The sequence below is a fragment of the Spea bombifrons genome, chromosome 11 (assembly GCF_027358695.1).
Source record: "Spea bombifrons isolate aSpeBom1 chromosome 11, aSpeBom1.2.pri, whole genome shotgun sequence".
NCBI lineage: Eukaryota > Metazoa > Chordata > Amphibia > Anura > Pelobatidae > Spea > Spea bombifrons.
This window is the reverse complement of record NC_071097.1, coordinates 2,853,968-2,874,814: the sequence shown is the minus strand read 5'-3', so window position 1 is coordinate 2,874,814 and position 20,847 is coordinate 2,853,968. Positions and strand designations below refer to the sequence as shown.

At 45.8% G+C, this 20,847-nt stretch overlaps 3 protein-coding genes across 5 annotated transcripts; 2 read left to right on the top strand and 1 right to left on the bottom strand.

Moving 5' to 3' along the window:
* RASSF4 (Ras association domain family member 4) lies at positions 1-20,251 on the bottom strand. 3 transcript variants are annotated; one of them, XM_053450632.1, is made up of 12 exons: positions 20,189-20,251; positions 18,397-18,478; positions 11,903-11,981; positions 11,131-11,206; positions 4,565-4,710; positions 3,487-3,554; positions 2,913-3,058; positions 2,345-2,446; positions 1,792-1,843; positions 997-1,118; positions 735-832; positions 1-355 (listed from the first exon to the last, which is right to left on the bottom strand). In XM_053450632.1, exons 3-12 carry the CDS (start codon positions 11,959-11,961, stop codon positions 286-288), a joined length of 939 nt encoding a protein of 312 aa, XP_053306607.1. In that variant the 5' UTR covers positions 11,962-11,981; positions 18,397-18,478; positions 20,189-20,251; the 3' UTR covers positions 1-285. The 3 variants fall into 3 exon arrangements, with proteins under 3 accessions (XP_053306607.1, XP_053306609.1, XP_053306608.1); XM_053450634.1 differs by having other exon boundaries at positions 2,913-3,055; XM_053450633.1 differs by lacking the exon at positions 20,189-20,251 and having other exon boundaries at positions 18,397-18,483.
* Positions 9,492-10,245, top strand: DEPP1 (DEPP autophagy regulator 1). The gene has a single exon (XM_053450644.1). The coding sequence runs from the start codon at positions 9,492-9,494 to the stop codon at positions 10,050-10,052; it is 561 nt and encodes a 186-aa protein (XP_053306619.1). The 3' UTR covers positions 10,053-10,245.
* LOC128468828 (growth-regulated protein homolog gamma-like) lies at positions 13,066-17,055 on the top strand. Its single transcript, XM_053450647.1, has 4 exons — positions 13,066-13,136; positions 14,113-14,236; positions 14,734-14,814; positions 16,576-17,055. Exons 1-4 carry the CDS (start codon positions 13,076-13,078, stop codon positions 16,712-16,714), a joined length of 405 nt encoding a protein of 134 aa, XP_053306622.1. The 5' UTR covers positions 13,066-13,075; the 3' UTR covers positions 16,715-17,055.
* Positions 20,252-20,847: the final 596 nt, after the last annotated feature.

The following is a 20,847-nucleotide window of genomic DNA, read 5'->3' as shown; positions in this document are numbered from 1 at the left end:
TATTATTATTATTATTATTACTGAAGTGGACCGATGGACAGATAACATTTCTTGTTGATACGTTTTGATGTTGAACTTTTTCCGTGGCACGGTACCGGCTTCAAAGTGGTCCACGTTCCCAGAGAAACAAGTGGCTTGAGGAGGTCCAACAGAGCAGAAAGCATGTCCAAATGGACCGATGACTTTCTTAGGTATATATTCTACGAAGATTCACATTCAAGGGAGAGGGGGGTATAGGATACCCGTCGTCTGTCACGTCCACTTCCTGAGGCCCCGGCTGATTATTCACGCGTAGCTCTCATAGCCAGCCGCTTCTTCCAATCTCTGGAGTAAGACAGACTTCAGAACGTTGTACCTACGAGAGAGGATTGGCAATATATATAAGTATTAGAAGCCCCCCTTGTTTGCATATTGGTTTGGTCCATAGTCTCCGGGTAATGTCATCTGGGGCCAGCCCTATACTCCTTGTGCCAAACCATAAGCCTCAAGCGGCCAGCTATGCTCTCTTCTGACTCCATTCCTTCAGGAGAGGGAGAGCCCACCCAAGGGAGCAGCTTTCTTAACTGCAAGGTTCATGGCAGAAAGAACCGGTGTTCTCTCCCTCCTCCAACCCCCAACCCTTCCAAAGGCAGCCTGAACCAATCAGCAACTTGGCAAAAAGGATATCTAACCTAACGTGAAGGAATCAAGTGGTGCAATCACCATAGCAACAAATGGAATGTCTTGTCTCTTACTTTTCGGTCAGTTTGAAAATCTCTCGTTCTTCTTCTTCCTTTAGCTTCTCCACAAAGCTGTCCAGCACTGGCATCTCGAACTTGATGTACTGAGCCACCTGGAAAAAGATGGTTTTCTGGATGAGCTTGGTGGACCCTTGAGTTGCGTTCATCTAGTGAGGAACATCCAACCACCCTTTTTTACCCACAATGGAGAGCTGGATTCTAATATTATACATCAACCTTATCCAAAGCAGGCCTCGGGACGGAACGATAGTCTTACGTCATAGGAAACCTCCTCTCCGAGGTCGGTCTCCATTATGAAAAGCCTCGCGATTCGTTCACACGGCCCGTGGAGGATCCTGCAGATCAGGGGGAACTCCGTCTCTCCTAATTTGGTTCTTTCTAGACAAGCAAACAAGATAAGACGTAGAGACGTTTGTCACTCAACTAATAGGCTTGGAAGGAAAGTAGTCATTTGAAGGCCGCCATGTTTTTTTCTTCTCTGACCAGACAGAACGTCTGCTTGGTGACAAACTACCATATTATGGTACGTTCAGAAGCTCGGACGTACAAGCTCTATGGTTTCCATCTGCCGAGTTTTGAACTATACACTACAGATGGTGTAGATGGAGACCCAGCCATTACTGCCCCTGCCCTGTTACCCTCTCCAGGGTTCTTTGACTAGTCCTCCTCGCTATCCTTGCGTCACGGCCCCTTCCCTGTACCATATCATCTGAGCCCCAAGTCCCTGCAACCACCCGCGTTCTTCACGCCTCGCGCTCCTCTCCCTTTTTCTCTCCTCCGCACAGTGAGCATAGAAACCTAGAACTTGATGGCAGATCGGCCCTATCCGGCCCCCGTCTAGTCGCCCGTTTCTCCTGCTGTAACGACTCAAACCGTAATCAGTCGTTGGTCTCGTCTTAGATTCAGGAGCCATATGTCTATCCCATGCATGTTTAATACCCTCACTGTATTACCCTCTACCACCTCTGCTGGGAGGCAACTGACCCTCAATACGTTATGAGGAACATTTGAACCATTGGGCCCACCTAGTCTACCAAAAAAATGAACCTACCGCCCATCTCATGAACCATGTAAAGTGCAAATTCCGTGGGGCCGTTCTCCACCTGGGTTTGATGACAATATATAAAAAAAAGAATAAAAAAATATATTTTATTAATAATTATTATTTATTATTAGTTATATATCAACAATAAAAATTTATTATTATGGTTGTTAATCATCATAGTTTAGAATTCTACCGTTCCCGACCCTCAAATAAATAAGGCGTGCTTTCTCACGCTTGCCATGGCCCAATGTACTAGACGAACAACCTGACTCCTTATCATACTGCCTGTGATAAGCGATAGAATGCCTCGGTCTTAATCACCCAGCAGGACTCCCTAACTAATGAAAGTCTATGGGAGAAGGGACTTCATTAGCATTGCTACAAAAAAAAACAGCTCAGTGTGGTGTTTTCACCCTGGAAAGTCGCCCAAAATAATGGCATGGGAGGAGCCGTCTTAACTTCCTGTTATCAGGATCTGCATGATTATTCCTCCCCATCAAGCTATCTTTCCCCCTGTGGTTAATAGACTGTCGTTTGGGATGCCGGAGAACAAGCCGACCTTGAATTTCCTTAGAAGCAGGTTCAGAACTTCAGACGTGTCCATGGCGCTGGTGACTCGGACGTTCGTCACGGACCCGTAGGCCGGGGTAAATACCGAAGTCTGAAAGGAAACACAAAAACCATATTGCTGTCTCGTTCAAAAAGAGGCATGCTGTGTCACGCTTAGAAGGGACCTCCCACCATCCATTTATTCCAAATATCAGATTAAAAAATACATTTTCCAAAATATTGCTCTTTTTTTTTTTTTTACCCCAATAGAGAATGGCTCGGTCTAAATCACCCAGTCAGACTCTCTGGATAATGAAAGTCTATGAAGGGACGGACTTCATTAGCACTGTCGTAAAGCATCGGCCCAGTGTGGTGTCCGAGACGGGGAAGTCATCCAAATCCCAAATTATCACGACGGTATGGAACGCCATAGAGGCAGCTGTCGTAACTTCCTGTTCTCAGGATCTGCATGGTTATTCCTCCCCATTGAATTATCCCTAACCCATTGCTGATTGTTCAGACAGGCATCTCATAAAAGGACATGCGCAGAAACGCGCCGCCCCCCGGAATACCCATACCTTGTGATTATAGAAGTGGCCGTTGATAGAGAACCTGTGGCTCCTGGGGCTTTCTCCCGGCCTGCGATGCTTCGTCCGCATCTGGACAAAACTGGCGTCGCTCCTGGTCCTCTTGAGCTGCGGCGTTTCCTCCTCGACCCTGCCTGCTGCATACGGAAAACGCAGAGGGGTTTATTCACTAACGGCAGGCTTGTGGTCTTAGCTCTTGCACCTCGCAAGGCTGAGCTGGCCCTGCTTAATGTATAATTCAGTGGGTGAGTTTATCTATACATTATACAGGGCCAGCCCAGCGCTTCCAGGAGAAGCTGTCTGGGGTCGGCCCTTTCGTAATGCACAATGTCCATTGGGGGCGGGGCCTGAAGCCGACTCCGGACTAACCAGTGAATATGCCGAGGCTCATTTACCAGCGTTTAGCAGGGACCCAAAGAAACGGGACTGCCCCAGCATATTCGGGACTGTTGTCGCTTATGGTTCCCATTTAAAAAGGTACAGGAGACAAATATTTATAAATGTAAGCAGCCATTTTTTTGGCGATATTGCCCCCCCCCGCTCTCGCGCGCAATTGGTCACTTACCCCGGTTTGCGGGATTATTGTTCATCTCCTCTGTATTAGGCTGGCGCTCCGCGGGGGCCGGCTCAAGGCTAGACATTAAAATAAAATATTGTAAGACAATATACATTGTTTTAGGGGCAGGGCAGCTTGTCTTAGCCTGTGTTATCGTCCATTTAAAATTGTCTTCGTTAAATATTTTCACCCCCCCATTGTAACAGCACCACGGCGTCTGCTGGTGCTATAGAAATATACATTATTATTATTATTATATATATTGTTATCATATTATTATAATATAGATTGCTATTATATATTGTTATTATTATTATTATTATATATAGTATATATTGTTATTATTATTATATTTTTATTATATCGTTCCATTTTTCCAAGGTTCGTTTTTTCCTCCCCACGCTCTTGATAAGGGTTAATTAGGACCCCCCCCCCCGTTAAAGACAGATACGCCACGTGGACATTCTCTGCCGACGCGTGAAGAATGAGACGATAAGCGATCACGCAGCCGGCGGGCTCCCGGGGCGCAGCGATCGACGCGCTTCACGTGGTAGCCTGCTGGCTGTGTGTTTATCAGAAAGGCTCGTGACGCCGTTTCCTTGGCAACGGTGCCTGTCGCAGCCTCGCGTGTTTATTCCTCCCCGTACGCATCGCAAAACAACGCTGGTAAACACTCCATTATGTCCGCTTCCTAAACAATACCCACAATGCTCCGAGCATCGACCCTCTGCTTCTCACTATTAACCCCTTGAGTCTGGGGTATTTTTTTTGCAGTCGTCTCGACTGCCTGGTCTCATCAGGAGCCGTATGTCTATCCCATTCATGTTTAACTCCCCTCACTGTATTAGCCTCTACCACCTCTGCTGGGAGGTGGTTCAACGGCTCTACCTCCCTTAAATCTAAGAGGTCCTAAACGTCCTAAAATATATTTGTTTTAGATTTGGACAAAAATTAGAAACCCATCTTCTGTGGATACTTTAGAAGCGGCCACCTTATCTTCCCGTTCTCAGGAGCGGCATGCTTATTCCTCCCCACTAAGTTGCTGATTGGCTCAGGAAGGGGGGTGGATGGGGGTGGTCGTTCCCACCTGCTCCTGGCTGCGGATCCCGCTCCGGTGGTCTCGGAGGGACAGAAGGAAACGCGTTCGTTGTCGTCGTGCATCTGCAGTCTGATTGGACGACGAAGACCCCAGGAGATATTCAGCAGCCCCTCAATCACCAGCTGTCCGCTTTCCTAGGAGAAGGTAGAGCGAGTGGACACGGTTAACTCTGCGCCAATCGCGCATGGGCCGCCTGCATTCCACCGACCCCAATGAGCTTCTACGGTGGAAACCACGGTGGGCCCTTCCCCAAGCATCGCGTTATACATTATACAGGTTCTGTACAATCCCACCATGTGCATTCGCCCCTCCCCCGAGCTGTGCGCAGGGCATGTGATATACTCGCCTCTGCCTCACTCAGCGGACTCTGGGGTCCCCGTGTGCATGCGCAGAGCTCGCACGTGTAGCAATAGAATTCCTCAGTCTTAATGGAAAAGTCCCACCATTTTATTAAAAATATGTATTTAAAGTATTGTACCATTTACCCCGGTTTTTGCCCCATAATATAAAGTTTTCAGGCTTCTGCATATTGCTGTATGAGAGGCTCTAGTACCGTTTCTACTCTGGACGGCGGCATTGTTTAGGGGCGGGGCACGTGAGAAAATAAACGGGACTTTTTCCCACAGACCTTTATCTACCCGCAACACAATCGCTAGTTATAAAGCGGCACAATAGACGGGGTGCGGCGGGGGCTGTAAAGCTCGCCGTGGCCCTCAGCTGCCTCGCCCCCCCCCTTCCCCGGCTGGGACTTTGTCCTGGGAGCGGCGGGCAAACAGAAAGGAAAGCGAAGCCCATCCTGTTCGCAGCCCCTCGGTGTCGGGGGGGGGGGGGGCGCCGTGCTGGTTGAGGGAACGGCGTGTGAAGTCGCACGCTGTACGAGCCGTGGGGCGGCCAAGAAAAAGAAACCCAGGTCACGTCGGGTCACAGAGAACTTCCCCTTCAACAGGACGCGGGGGGGGGGAGATAACAGGGCTTGGTACAATACAACGCAGCATGGAAACTGGAATACAGCCAAGAGGGTGGTAGATAAGTGGAGCAGCCTTCCAGCATAAGTGGTAGAGGTTAACAGTTAGGGAACTTAAACACGCATGGGATAGGCATATGGCTCCTGATCGCAGATAAGACCGTATAACCTATCCCATGCATGTTTAAACTCCCTCACTGGGCTGGATTAGACTCTGCCACTTCTGCTGGGAGGCTGTTCAATTTATCTACCACCCTTCCAGTAAAGTTTTTTTTTTTAAAGTCCATTTAAGCCTCTGGCCCTCTAGTGCCAGATTCTGGTCTCTAACATTTCTACTCCGTTGAAATAAACTTCCCTCCTGTGCCATTTTAAATCCCTTTAACCCCTTCACGACCATATGGACGTTTCCCATCCTTCCCTGAAATATAAATAAACAAAAAAAAACCGAATTAACCGTACAGTGATGTCACTGCATCCATACTGCACTGATAGGGGTGCAAAAAATTAATAAAGTAATAATATAAAATAATAATAATAATATAAATAATAAAAATAATAAAAATAAAATAATATAAATAAAATAATAAAAATAATAATAAAAAATAATATAATAATAATATAAATAATACAAATAAAATAATAATAATATAAATAAAATAATAAAAATAATAAATAATATTAATAATAAAATATAATAATAATAAATGTAAAAAGCCCTGACATTCTATTGCCCCCGCCCTGCATGTAAAAATGAACATCTCCCCCACTCACTACCCCCAAACCCCTTAAAGGAGAAGTAGGGTACTATGTAAGGGGTCGATGTGGTTCTAGAACATAAATAATATGTATGTCGGGGTAAGTCTGTGATCAGGGGATGTTGCCGAACACCCCCCCCACAAAAAAAAAGATGTATAATTTGTGTGGGTTCATCAAACACGGAAGAGGGGAATCCTAATTAAACATATAGTAAAAATGGCAAAAAAATATAAAAAAAAAAAGTACGGTTGATAGGGTGCTAAAAGGCTCCGGCAGCGAAGGGGTTAAGTATTGAAATGTTCACGAGATGGGGGGGGGGTTATTCTTTACACATCATACAATAGCCTAAAACAATAAAGAGGATGGTAAGAAAGTGGCGGCTGCTTTCTTGGGGCCCCCCCACAATCTCCCCCCCCCTTGCGAACGGGGGGGGGCAGCCTTATTGTTCCACCGGCGCTGGGAAAATCTCCAGTATGCATACTGGGAAGCGGCTGGGAGTGACGGGGCACGTCCTCGTACTCTCACCATACAAAAAAAAGGGGGCGCTTCGCCCTCCACCTGCGCGCCGTTGCTTTCAGCACGGGCATTTAAAGGGACGTATTAACCCCTTAAGGACCGAGCCTTTTTTAATGTTATTTTTTTAACACTATTTTCGAGTTTTTCTTCAGCTGTTTTTTCCCTCTTTCTCATTTAAAATTTCCTACACATCTCTATATAGATTAACATTTTTTAACCCCTTCCTAACTCTAAATTTAACCCTAACCCTATCCAACTAATTCCCCTACTAGCTAACCCCAACCGCACTAACTACATAATAATAATTACAAGTATATATATATATTTATTCAGAATATTAACCCCTTAGGATCAAATTCAAATATATATATATTATTTTTTTTTAAACCTGGGGGTTCAGACGCAGGGAATGGCTGGTTCTTACTGTGCGTGTGATTGGCTGTAGGAGAGATCACATGCGCAGAAGTCACAGCACAGTCAGCTGCAGCTGCATCAGCGCAATCACAATGTGGGGCCGGTTTTTTTAACCCATGTCATGCCAGGTACGTCATGGGTCCACTAGGGAGACCTTTTTCAGGATGTTCCTGGGATGTCATTGGTCACGAAGGGGTTAAAAGTACTCTGTGAGCTATAAAAGCCAACAGCATACTGCACAACTGTCCCATTTTAAGGCGGGCAAGTCTTGTCTTTACAGGCACTCTTGTAAGCTGCTCCGTTCTTCTTTCAATAAACAAGAGACCCCCGAGGTTCCGGAAGTGGGTAACGTTAACACCAATTCCGATGCTAATCCAAGAAATCCACCTCAACTAGCACCTTACTCATAGCTGCCAACAGAACAGAATGTGCAGAGACAGTCCTGACAATGCCCTGTAACGGGCAAAATGCACTGGGAAGCCATGCAATGATGTGACATCACATCACGAATTGTGATGGCGCAGCCACGTATGACATCACAACTGCTCTAGTGTCCCAGCCAGCTTGGCCCCTCTTTCCAGGGGTTGGCCCTCAATGACACAGAGCAGCAGATCTCACCGGCAAACTTACAGCTTAGTAAATAAACCCCATAGCGCAACCCCGGCCACAACAGGTTAATCCCTCGATTTCCCATTCATCAGGCCAGCGGTGTGTTTCTGTATGTCGGACGTCTGCTCCGTCGCTGTGCCCGCTCCTGTTACCATGGTTACCCGCTCATTTAGGTTATCTATTATTAGCACAACATCAGCATTTCGACCCAGAATAAACAGCAAATGTGACACTTAACGCGGTCTAAAAATAGCATCCCCGGCAGCGATCTATACTTAGAAACAGAGGCAGCCCGCGGCCAATGGCGGCCCAGCAGCTCCTGGTACATCGACGACATTTAGTGGAAGTCCCCCAAAAAATAATTAGAAAATCTATAAAAAAAAATAAAATCTAAAGAGGTAGTAGAGTCACGGCTTTGTTTCAGAGAGGAGGGGGTACCCGAAGAACATGTCGACGTGCACATGAATGAGCCGCTGCTCGAGGATGTTCTCATCTGGACAGGAAAGGAACGTCGGAAAACAAATACTGGCCAGAGCCGGCAGGAACCTGGAGGAACGCCTCCCCCCCCCCGGAGACCTCACCTTCCCCACATCCTCGCTGAGCTGGGACGTGTCGGCCGGCAGCTGCCAGCGGGTATAAAAGGACGCGGCGCAGAGCAAGGGCGGCACAAGCATCCCGAGACGCAGAGAGAGAGAGAGAGAACGCGGCGCGGACCACCGACTCTAAAGAGGTAACGATCCTTCTTCATTACAGCATCTACCAGATCGGCCCCATCCGGCCCCCATCTCATCCGCTGTAAAGACTCAAACCTTAACCGGTCGTGGGTCTCGTCTTAGATTCAGGAGCCGTATGTCTATCCCATGCGCGTTTAATCCCCTCTCTGTATTACCCTCTACCACTTCTGCTGGGAGGCTGTTCCATTTATCTACTACCCTCTCAGTAAAGTCAAACCTCCTTAAATTACATCTAAGCCTCTGATCCTCTAGATTTAGATTATTTCTCCCTCATTTAGTTAAATTTAATTCCTTTATGTGTTTAATTGTTTCTGTCATATTCTCTCCCTTTTCTCCTTTCCATCTCTTCTCTCCTTTCCCTTTCTTCTCTCCTTTCCATCTCTTCTCTCCTTTCCCTCCTTTCCATCTCTTCGCTCCCTCTTCTCTCCTTTCCATCTCTTCTCTCTCTTCTCTCCTTTCCCTCTCTTCTTTCTCTTCTCTCCTTGCCCTCTCTTCTCCTTTCTCCTTTCTCTCTTCTCTCCTTTCCATCTTTTCTCTCTCTCTTCTCTCCTTTCCCTCTCTTCTTTCTCTTCTCTTCTTGCACTCTCTTCTCTCCTTTCTCTCTTCTCTCCTTTCCCTCCTTTCCACCTCTTCGCTCCCTCTTCTCTCCTTTCCATCTCTTCTCTCCTTTCAATCTCTTCTCTCCTTTCCCTCTCTTCTCTCCTTTCCCTCTCTTCTCTCCTTTCCATCTCTTCTCTCCTTTCCCTCTCTTCTCTCCTTTCCTTCTTCTTCTCTCTCTCTCAATGATAATTATACTAGGGTTGAGGATATGTCCCGGTGGGGAAGACACTCCACCTTCCGAACACCTAGAATCTGTATCTGGGATGTGGTTCTTGAGACCCAAACCGCATACTGACCTCCTATCTCTGTTCCTCCTTCAGATATGAGATCGCAGCTCCTGATTTCAGTCGCCCACCTTCCCACCATCAGCGAGGACGCGGAGACGAATTCCCAGCGCGGGGACGGCGGGGCAGACATGCGCCCTTCCAACGGGCTGGAGGAGTACGTCAAGTCCATCCAGACGCTGGCCCAGCCGAGCTCCGTACTGAGTCTCACCACGCAGCAGGGACCGGCCAGGAGCCAGCGGAGGAGCCGCCAACACCTCCGACCGCCGAGGTCCTGCGATGGAAAGGTCCGGTCCCCGGCGCCGGACGCCACCGGTCTGCAAACCAACGGCGACCCGCTTGCCTGGCTGTACAGACAGAGTGGGAAAGAGAACGCGGACTCTCCGATCGTCTGCCACTCGCTCGGTCCCCTGGGCCATCATAAAGCGACGGTGGCTTCCAAGAGGCAGCCCTGCGGCAGGGACCAGAGCGCCGATATACAGCGGGCGGCGGAGCGGAGGAACAGGCCTCATCGCCTCCAGAAGAGATGCCGGCTTACCGGTACCGGGGCCACCAGGAGACTCTCCGCCCCGCAGCTCCCCGTCATCTACGAGCTGTGATCTAGAACCAGCGTGGACTTCTTTATTTATAAACGGGCTTTCTCTACCTTAGAGAGGGCGCCTCTGTTTTGAAGACTTGGACTGATGCACTTTAATTTATTTTATTATTTTTTTATTTGTCCCTAAATAATTTATGGTTTTCAGAGGATTTGGGTTTTTTTTACAATAAAAACGGTCTGAATACGAAGGAAAATGGCGTGTGATAAATGGTTAACGGAGGCTGGGGTTCCATCGGGAGAGGAACGGCCTACAAATCCGACAAAAAAAAAAAATAAAGCTTCTCGTAACGAAACGCAACCTGCGCCGGTGTACGGCTGGACTCAAACGTCACGGGTCTGGGCAAAAAAAAAATTGAAATAAAATTTCCAAAATCCCATGAAAAGAGGCTAAAAATAAAAAAAATAAGTAAAAAAAATAATAAAATAAATTAAAAATAAATAAATAAAATCACATCGTCTTCATCAGGGTAAAAAAATAAAATGAATAAAAAAAATTTAAAAAATAAATCAATAAATATGATAAATATATACACACATTTTATTTTTTTTGCGTTGATGACCCCTGTTGTACATTAGCATAGGTCATGCGATTGGCTGTCGAAACGACCAAACGCACGAAAGCGACCACGCAATCGCTGAGTCGCGGGACTGGTTTTAACCAATGTCGTATGTCATTGGTCACGAAGGGGGTCAATAAATGAAAACATAATATTATCATTAATAATAATAATAATAATATTTTGGATTTCTTCTTTTTTTTTTTTTTTACATTGTTTTAATATATTATTATTAATATAAATGATAAATTAAACAATAATAAAAAAAAAATTAAAACAAAAATAAAAACCAACCACTCAAAAATAATACGTAAGCGTGAAGATATAATGTCTGTGGGTGACCATCTTTTCCTCGTTCTTATCGTCCTCCCCAACCAATAACGCGTCCTTGTTTTCTATTAAATAGTTTTTCGACCATGGAGCCCCATCACATGGCTTCATAGAGCAGAACAAACCACCCCCCCTCCGTATCCATCCAAATGGCCATTCTTGGTTATGAAGGGTTAACGGGTGTTCACGTACCTCTCGGTGCCGCAGCTGGAAGCTCCTTCCCTCGTGGTAGCAGTTGTAGGTTCTCAGATGTGACAACAGTTCGGACCTGGCAAAGAGAGAAGCAAAGTTTCACGGTGTGCCTTGTGGCCCCCGCTTATAAAAAGAGGGGACACGACAAAAAAAAAAATAAAAAAAACAATAACATTCATTCGTACTAGAAATAGACTAAAGCACGGGGCAGGTGGGCCATACCATCTTAAAGAGGACCACTCTCGGCCCTCAGAGGAGCAAAGTTTCACGGTGTGCCTTGTGGCCCCCGCTTACAAAAAGAGGGGACACGGCAAAAAAAACCTGTTTTTTTCATTCATTAGTACTTGAAATAGAGGAAAGCACGGGGCAGGTGGGCCATACCATCTTAAAGAGGACCACTCTCTGCCCTCAATGTGGCCCAAATCATCTACAGCTCTTACTGTGCTTACAATAAACACGAACAGCCCATGACCCCCGCAGTCGCCCTTATGGGCGATGCCCCCAAATCAGGACTGTTTTCCTAAACCTTGACACATGGGAGGGATGTTCTAAACTAGTGGATGCTTCCCCAAAATCAGGTGTGTTTCGGGAACCTATAATTGTGACAATATGGTCCATCACCTCTCCCTTTAGACATCAGAGGCTGCCCTAAAGACCCAGTACTGATCAGCTGTGATACCCCGCGCCCCCCCGGAGGGCAGAAGAGGTATGCATTGAAGCCAGCCCTGTTGACTCGTCTACATCCACACATTGTCCTTTTGCCCCGGCCTACCTCAAAATGCACTTGTTGCTGTTGATTTTCACATAGGGGTTGCATGCGCCGTCCTCCATCCTTCCAGCAGCAGGTCCTCCTATAGGTGGACATCAAGAAATATCTTATAGGTGGGGGGCCCAAGTAAACCTAACGGCATGGGCCCCATGTGCCCCATCCCATGCTCCTCCACCTGGCCCATGTGCTCACATCCCGCCAGACCCTGGCAAGGGGCTACCTGGGCTCCAAGGACTCGGAGAGCAAGTTCTGCAGTGGCCCAGTCCTGGGTAGCAGGCCACAAGGGCCAAAAAAACGAGGCGTGCCCGGGCCCCATCCGCGGATACTGGTTGTAACCCCATTTTGTTCCAGGAGCCATGGCCACCTCCATTCAGCTTGTGGTCTGGCTCAACCCATGAAGAAAAGGACCACTGTCCCTTTAACGTTCTGCGCGGGCGTGATTGCGCAACAAAGGCTTCCGAAGAATAGATGACTCGAGGCCTCGGGTTCTGCCAGAAAAATACTTTTTCGTTTTACAAAAACACGTTTCATCCGAAATTGCGCTTAATCTTAAGATAAAGAGAACGTATTTAACCCCTTAAGGACAGAACGGTCCTCGTGTTTAGCTGTAGTTTTCTTCTTTCTCGTTTACTGAAGAGGTGTGGGGGGGGGATTTTCAGGACAAAAAGGACTCTTTAGATACGGTTTTTATTTGATTTTAAGATAAAAAAAAAACCCTGTTCTGACTCGAGTTTAGGAATGCTTGCCCAATGCTTTTTTTTTGCTATTTCTGCCGTTTTTTGCTATTTCATAACTAGACTCTGAGAATCTGCCCCCCCCGGGACCCCCAGAAATACCCCGAGGGTTCCCAGGTGTGTTAACAGGAGCTTCATCACGACGTTCAGGCGTCTAGAGTGACACCGTATTGCGCAATCCGGTCTTCCTCGGAATCTTAACGCTTATTTATTTTACCCGGAGCGAAGGAAGGTAATAAGGACTCTCACAGAGACGCAGGTCCGCTAAACGGCACGACCTGGAGGAAAGGACAATTCCGTTCGCAATCAGGATCACCGGATGCCAAGAGGAGCCAACCCGAGCCTTACGAGCCCTTCTCCTCCGCTATAAGAAGGAATTCAGGAAGTATCGCCGGCGTCGCACCAAAGGCTTCTTCTCTCTTGTAAACGCCGACACGCTGCCATGCAGCTACTCGTGCTTCTCCTGATCTGTGCGTTCACACGGACCTCCTCGCAGCAAATGGGTGAGCCTTCCCATTTATCACATTTTTATTAATAAGTGTAAATATTTAAGTGATTAAATATTTACTCATTTCTTTTAATTTTAGTTTTCTTCTTTAGAGGGGTGTCCCTTTAAGGAAAATATTTTTGATTTTTTTTACTTTTTAAATATATATATATATATATATATATATATATATATATATATATATTCATTTATTCTTCTTTAGAGGGGGGTGTCCCTTTAAGGAAAATATGTTTATTATTTATTTTACTTTTTAAATTTATTTTTTTTTTATTCTTCTTATAGGGGGTGTCCCTTTAAGGAAAATATTTTTGATTTTTTTACTTTTTAAATATATATATATATTTATTTATTTATTCTTCTTTAGAGGGGGTGTTCCTTTAAGGAAAATATTTTTGATTTTTTTACTTTTTAAATATATATATTTATTTATTTATTCTTCTTTAGAGGGGGGTGTCCCTTTTTAGAAAAATATGTTTATTATTTATTTTACTTTTTAATTATATATATTTTTTTTATTCTTCTTTAGAGGGGGTGTCCCTTTAAGGAAAATATTTTTATTTATCTTTTTAAATATTTATATATATGTTTTATTTTTTTTTAATTCTTCTTTAGAGGGGGTGTCCCTTTAAGGAAAATATTTTTATTTATCTTTTTAAATATTTAGATTTCTTTATTTTTTATTTTTTTTATTCTTCTTTAGAGGGGGCGTCCCTTTAAGGAAAATATTTTTATTTATCTTTTTAAATATTTATATATATTTTTATTTTTTTAATTCTTCTTTAGAGGGGGCGTCCCTTTAAGGAAAATATTTTTATTTATCTTTTTAAATATTTAGATTTTTTTTTTGATTTTTTTTATTCTTCTTTAGAGGGGGCGTCCCTTTAAGGAAAATATTTTTATTTATCTTTTTCAATATTTTTATTTTATTTTTTATTTTTTTGGCTTGTACAAAGATGTTCCTTCCTTTGCAGAAATGGTGCATGGAATACCCACCAGATGTAGCTGCATTCAACTCTATAGCAGTATCCCCCTGAGGCGCATACGGGACTTCACCGTGACGCTGCCCACCTCACACTGCAAGTTTACAGAGGTCATGTAAGTCGACACACACAGGATCCGCGTCCCAATGTAAACATCACATAATGGGGAGGAATAATCATGCAAATCTTGAAGACAGGAAGGTGAGAGGGCTGTTGTCATGGTATGCACATAAGCATTCTTGGGCTTTTTCACTTCTTCTGGGGGTGTGGTTTTGTTTAGGGGTGGAGTTAGCCCTAGTTAGACTTTATCCTCCATCACACTCTCTGGCTATGGAGGAAGGGACTTTATTAGCATTGCCGTAAAGCATCAGCTCAGTGTGGTGAAGTCACCCAAAATATCACATGACTGACAACAATGGCCACCTCCAGATCTGCAGATAAAAGTGAGCACATGACAATTAAGTGCTTCCCCGCACAAATTAGAAACAAGTCAAAATTTGACATGGTTCTGGAAATTATTTCTAGTGAAGGGTAAGGAACGGAATGATATTTCTGACTCTGTTTTTAGTACTTTTACAGGCAATTAATGAATGGTTTTACCCCCCCCCCCAGCGTCTTCCTCAAGAATTCCAGTGCTCTGTGTCTGAAACCCGCAGAGAAGCAAGGAAAGAAACTTATTCGCTGCTGGAAGAGGTGAGTTCAAAGGCTTAGTGCATGGGGTGTCTGGACCAGGGGGCACCAGCACTGGAGACAGAGAGAGAAGAAAGTGAGGAGAGAAAGTAAGAAGAAAGGAGAATGGAGAGAGAGAGAGAGAGAGAGAGAGAGAGAAGGAGAAACAGAGTGAGAGGAGAAAAGAGACAGAGAGAGAAGAAAGTGAGGAGAGAAAGTGAGAAGAAAGGAGAATGGAGAGAGAGAGACACAAGGAGAAACAGAGTGAGAGGAGAAAAGAGACAGAGAGAGAGAAGAAAGGAGACAGAGAGAAGAAAGAGTACAGAAAGTGAGAAGAAATGAGAATGCAGAGAGAGAGAAGAAAGGAGACAGAGACAGAGAGAGGGGGTGAGAAAGGGAGAGGAAGAGAGGAGAAAAACAGAGAGAAGCATTGGTTTGAGAGAGAGAGAGGACAAGAGGGAATGAGAAAGGGAGAGGAAGAGAGGAGCGCTGGTTTGCGAGAGAGAGAGAGACAGAGAGAGAGAGAGAGAGAGAGAGGGAGAGAGGAAGAGAAGAGCGTTGCTTTACAACCATAGGCCCATAACAGGAGGATAAGATATGGTGGGAATTCCCCATTTAACCCCTAAAGGACTTTAGACTTTATAATCACCGTGCGGCTGATTTACCGTTTGGGGTGGGAGGAAGTTTTTATGACTCAGAGAGAGTAATAAAGCCAGAAGATCAAAGAGAAAAACAAACCTGTGAAACCAGGCAGGACTTTCTCACGCCGCCGTACTGCGAGCGCCCGGTGACCAGGAGCTCGTAACCAGCATTCGCTGGGCCGATACCAGCCGGACCCGGCCCGCAAGGTGCCCCAGCTATACCCAAGAGATGAGACCCTGGTCTTCCGTCTCCTGTCTTCTTTCTTCATCCACTTCTCCCCGGCATCAGCTCCATTGTCCAGGCCTCCCGAAGCGCTTCCGCAGAAAAGGCGGAGCCTCCAGGCACACCCTCTCCCCAATCCTCCAATCGGGGTTGGGTTGCCCTGAGGCTCCGCCCCTTTCCACGGAAGAGCTTCTGGAGGTGGTGTGCGCCGTGGCCCCGTAGAGGCCAGCATGATGCCGATGGATTTGCGGAGAAAGAGGATGACAAGGCGGCTGGGCACTTTAAGGCCGGTGGCCCCCGCATGAGATGAGTATATGACAGGCCGCGTGGTATGCTTTATGCTCACTACAGCACTCGGTCTGGCGCTGGAGTGGCAGCTCGGCAGAGTACGGGGCGTTGTTGGCCAGCAAGCCACCCTCCATTTGCCCGCGGTGCCCGATGGTCAGTCCATGCCTATCCGCTACTGTCACCGATCGCAGATAACTGTAGCCACGGTCAGCGGGACCCAGGCAGACCAGCAACAGCCAATCAGAGGCATTTCTGTGCAAGTCATTACCCTAAGGGGTTAACCCCTGAGTGCTTTCCTTAGTACCTGGCCTTATCCTATATCTAGCTTGGCCTTATGCCTATCTCATGCTTTACTGTATTAACATCTACCACTTCTGCTGGAAGGCTATTCCATGCATCCACTACCCTTTCCGTAAAGTAATATTTCCTGATGTTACCTTTAAACCCTTGCCCCTCTAGTTTATGGCTCTGTCCTCTCGTTGTGGTTTTATTTCTCCTTTTAATTAAACGCTCTTCGTTTATCCTGTTGACTCCCTTTAAGTATTTGAACGTCTCGATCATATCACCCGTCTGTCTCGGCTTTTCTTCCAGCCCGTATGCGCTAAGATCCTTAAATCGTGATTTCATTTCTAGAAACCCGAACAACACCGACAAGAGGAAGCGCTGCGTGAAGAGGAGGTCGACGAGGCGCAAGGACCCCCGCCCGGCGAAAAAACGGGGGAAAAGGGCCACATCCTGCATCATGCCGATATCCTTACGCACGGCCCGGTGAACAACGCTCACGCGGGGGACCGAAGCCGTCTCGGTGGCATGAGGACACGATGTGGGGGCGACGGTCATTTAATGTGCAGATCATACAAACTGATTATATGTTGTAGTAGGTAAATGGAGCAGCCTCCCAGCAGAAGCTTTATCGATTCAGGGGATTTAAACACGCATGGGATAGACATACGGCTCCTGAATCTAAGACGAGACCGCCGACCGACTAAGGGCTTTACGGCAGGCTAAGTGGGCCGAATGGGGCCGATCTTCTGTGATGCCTCCTAGCATTTAATTGGTATAGAAAATAGAAGGCCCTAAAATGGCCAAAATGTTATTTTTTATTAGAAATGTATATTTTTAACGCTCTGTTGATTGATGTCTGGTTTATTTTTGGCGACGGCTCTCACTAGAAGAAGAAGACTTGGTTATTGTTGTCTTCCTGATTCCCAGCTGGAAGAAATTCCACAAACGGCTTCAAGAAAGGTGACTCGAGTGTCTTCCTGACCGTGCCGAGGCGGCCCGGGGGAACTTGTTGACGAGTCGCACGTGCAGAAGGAAGCAGGCGTTTCCTTCCCCTCGCACAGCGTTCTCCGTGTGCCAGGACACACGCGTGGGACCGGTGACACGTCGCTGTCATTTCGTTCCCATAGACGTGATCTACGTGTCGGGGGGGGGGAAGCACCGAACAGGGGAACAACCCCTAAAAGATTCTACGCCCCTGAGGGCCATACCTCATTTACATTAGGGGGGGGTGACCACAGCTACAAAACATTCCAGCCATGATGGCTTCTTAAGTATTTCTGGCCTCGATCCACCACCGGTGGCCGGTTCTGTTGGCGGTGGGAGTCTCGAGCCTCTCACACTCTGTCTACTTTATAAGACAGCTAATGGTGCACAGATCTCCCCTAGGTGGTATAAATTACCAGTACACTACAGACCAGCTGTACCCACAGAGCCGTCAGTGGTCTCAACAAACCTAGGCGTCAGGGCTGTCAGCAGATGTGGGACTGTTGGCAGCTATGAGATTTCCACCGGCCTCTACCGCCTCCTTTTCCTTAGCTCCGCTTCTTCTCTGGCCTCTTTTTCTTCTTCTTTCTTCGTCCATATCAACTATGTTATCCAGGTGCTGCCACAAAGGGGCGGAGCCTCCGTGCACATGCTTTCGCCCCGATTGGAGGAGCAGGGGAGAGGCTGCACCACGGGGGCAGCCTGTCTTCCGTTCCTCCAATCGGGTGTGCACGGAGGCTCCGCACTTGATAACCGAGCTGATAGCGAGGAGAAGCAGGCGAAGAAAGAAGACAGGAGAACAAAAAGGCAGAAGAGAAGAAGTGGAGCTGAGGGAATGGAGACGGGACATGGAAGTGGTCGGTGGAGGTAGTGAGAGAGAGCGTGAGTGAAAGACAAGCCCCTAGGCCTAGTCGGCGGTGCCGCGGATCTGAGATCTGGATTTTAAGACAAAGTGGGTTTTTTCAGATGATTTTTTCTGAAAAAAACCTTATAATCGAGGGAATACGGTACGTAGTTTCTAAAGTAGGACGAGATAAGCCAGCAATGCACATATTCTAGAAGCTTCTGAAGGAGCCATCTGATCAAGCTAAGCTTAGGGTTTTTTAAGATCTAACCTGCACAGGACAAGAAGCGCTAGGGGAGGACGGCAGACGGGGCGGAAATACAAAGGAATCCTGTACTCACGCGACCCAAGTATCAACAGACCCTCCCGTGTATGTCGGACGACGTGAAATCTGCCGGCATCTGCGGGGACCGTCTGCTCACTCTGCAAAAATATATATATATAAAAAAAAGGGAAGTGTATGGATCAACGGCGACGCGCACAGATTAACCCCTTCACCGCCAGGGAGCTCTACTGGGCATAGGCATTGGCGTTATCGTGTACAGGAGCAATGCGGGCCATGAATGGGTTAACCATTACACAAAGCCGACGGCCGCCGCAATGGAACCACGTTATCAACGAATCAGATGCACAAACAACGCGGCGCTAAAATGATATAAAATATATAAAAATACATTTTATTCAATACGTATATAATAAATAAATATATATATATATATATATATATATATCAGCACAAAAAAATCACCACAATATTCTATATGATAAATAAAATATAGTATATAAAAAACAATAAGTATCAGGCGATAAAAATGATAAAAAAATAATAAATAAAGATTTTTAAAAAAGACAAAAAATGACCAATAAACTACAAAAAGAAATCTCTTTTCTTATATATATATATATATATATATATATATATATATATATATATATATATATATACACACACACACACACACATATATACCTTAGTTGTTATACTATTATATGCATTCAATAAAATGTATTTATATATATATATATATATATTATATATTTTGTGGGATTGAGGCATTTTAACGCTGTCTTTTTCTTTTTGTATTTATCGCATTCCTTTTAGTGTGATATCACTGGAGCCCGGGGACTTAATTTACCTATTTGTTACCTCTTTGTTTATTTTTGGGTTTTTTAACCATTTGGGGTTTGGATGAAATGTTCTTTATTTTGGGGGGGGTATGGATGTGTATTTATAGAGTTTTTTGCATCACAAATGTTACTGTTAACAATGAATGAGCTCTCAGCGCAAGGGCGCCACCTAGTGGACAACGTGGGGATGACTGCAGGGGACGTCCAATAAAAAAAAAGGACAACAGGTGCCCTCTTTGGGTTGGGAAAACATCATCACCATCATCATCATCATATATTGCCCCGCCCACCGCTACGCCAAAGTACCCCACTCTTGGTGGGCCCTATCATGACTGTAATGCTTACATATTGCTTATTTTCATCTTATTTAGACTTCCTCTATTACGGTACGTTCGTTTATATAGCGCCAACAGACGCCGGGGTGGAAGTTTTATTTTACTGAGAGGTGGATGAGTGGAACAGCCTCCCAGTGAGGGGATTTATACATGCATGGCATGTTTGGATGGACTTTTTAATAGTTCTATTAATATAACTATAGTATAATAGTATAATTATAGTGATAAGAATATAGTATTATAGTATTGTTATTATTATAGTAATATTAATATGAATATAGTATTATAGTATTGTTATTATTATAGTAATATTAATATGAATATAGTATTATGGTATTGTTATTATTATAGTAATATTAATATGAATATAGTATTATAGTATTGTTATTATTATAGTAATTATTAATATGAATATAGTATTAGTGTTATTGTAATAATAATAATAATAATAATAATAATAATCACCATCCTACCCCCTCTCCTTGGCTTCAGGGCCCCAGAGGGGGATGGGGGGGAATCATCTGCCTTACCGTAACAGACAGCAGACCTAGATTGCAAGCTCTTGGGGACAGGAACTTGGGTTTCCCCTCATATCCCGGCAGGTAATGAAATGCATGCAGCGACCTGGGCAGAAAATACCCCGTTATGCCCCCGACATGCGCCCCCTCACCTGTCACACAGTGCAGACCCCCAGCGCCACACGGAGACCCCCGACACAACCGCTTGGAATCCGATATCCCCCCTTGTCCCGCCCCGCAGCCAATCATAGCGCGCCGCTTGGGGCTTCTGCCCAATCAGTGCCAAGAGGGTGGCGGAAGCAGGAACCCTCAGCGGCACACGGCAGGCTCGGTCGCCATGGAGACGGGATGAGGCCTGCGCTGTCTCCGAGGGATGCGATGAGCACAAAGACCTTTAGGCAGCAGATCGGGGGTCACGTGGCTGGGATTTGTGGGAATGGTGGTGTCCGGAACATATACAGCCGGGATCGCGTCCTATGATCCTCAGCCAGCACTTGGCAACCAGCGACTCAAAGCATTAAGGGAATTATACTCTACCAGCTAGCACAATATAGTAAAACATTATGGATCTATATAGTGCAGTCATATACCCCAGCGCTGTACAATGGGCAACCTAGGGCTATTACGGACCCTTTCTGCATCCGCATCATGGCAGCGCCCCCTACAGGGCCAGCTCGCTGCCGGACGGGGTTCGACCCTTAAATTCAGGACTGTTGGCACCTACGCATTTCATGTTTGCCTCTGTCGATGCACCTAACCTAGCATGTGTTTTGGACACTTTAAATCCCGCTTGTCGCGCATGCGCACTGCA

Coding starts and splice junctions, on each gene's coding strand:
- RASSF4 (XM_053450632.1), bottom strand. CDS start 11,961: ATGGAGGACGGCGCATGCAACCCCTATGTGAAAATCAACAGCAACAAG. Junction 1,119..1,791: donor CATGGTTCATGAGATGGGCG/GTAGGTTCATTT, acceptor TTGCTTGTCTAG/AAAGAACCAAATTAGGAGAG. Junction 356..734: donor ATTTTCAAACTGACCGAAAA/GTAAGAGACAAG, acceptor CCTCTCTCGTAG/GTACAACGTTCTGAAGTCTG.
- LOC128468828 (XM_053450647.1), top strand. CDS start 13,076: ATGCAGCTACTCGTGCTTCTCCTGATCTGTGCGTTCACACGGACCTCC. Junction 14,237..14,733: donor TGCAAGTTTACAGAGGTCAT/GTAAGTCGACAC, acceptor CCCCCCCCCCAG/CGTCTTCCTCAAGAATTCCA. Junction 14,815..16,575: donor CTTATTCGCTGCTGGAAGAG/GTGAGTTCAAAG, acceptor TTTCATTTCTAG/AAACCCGAACAACACCGACA.
- DEPP1 (XM_053450644.1), top strand. CDS start 9,492: ATGAGATCGCAGCTCCTGATTTCAGTCGCCCACCTTCCCACCATCAGC.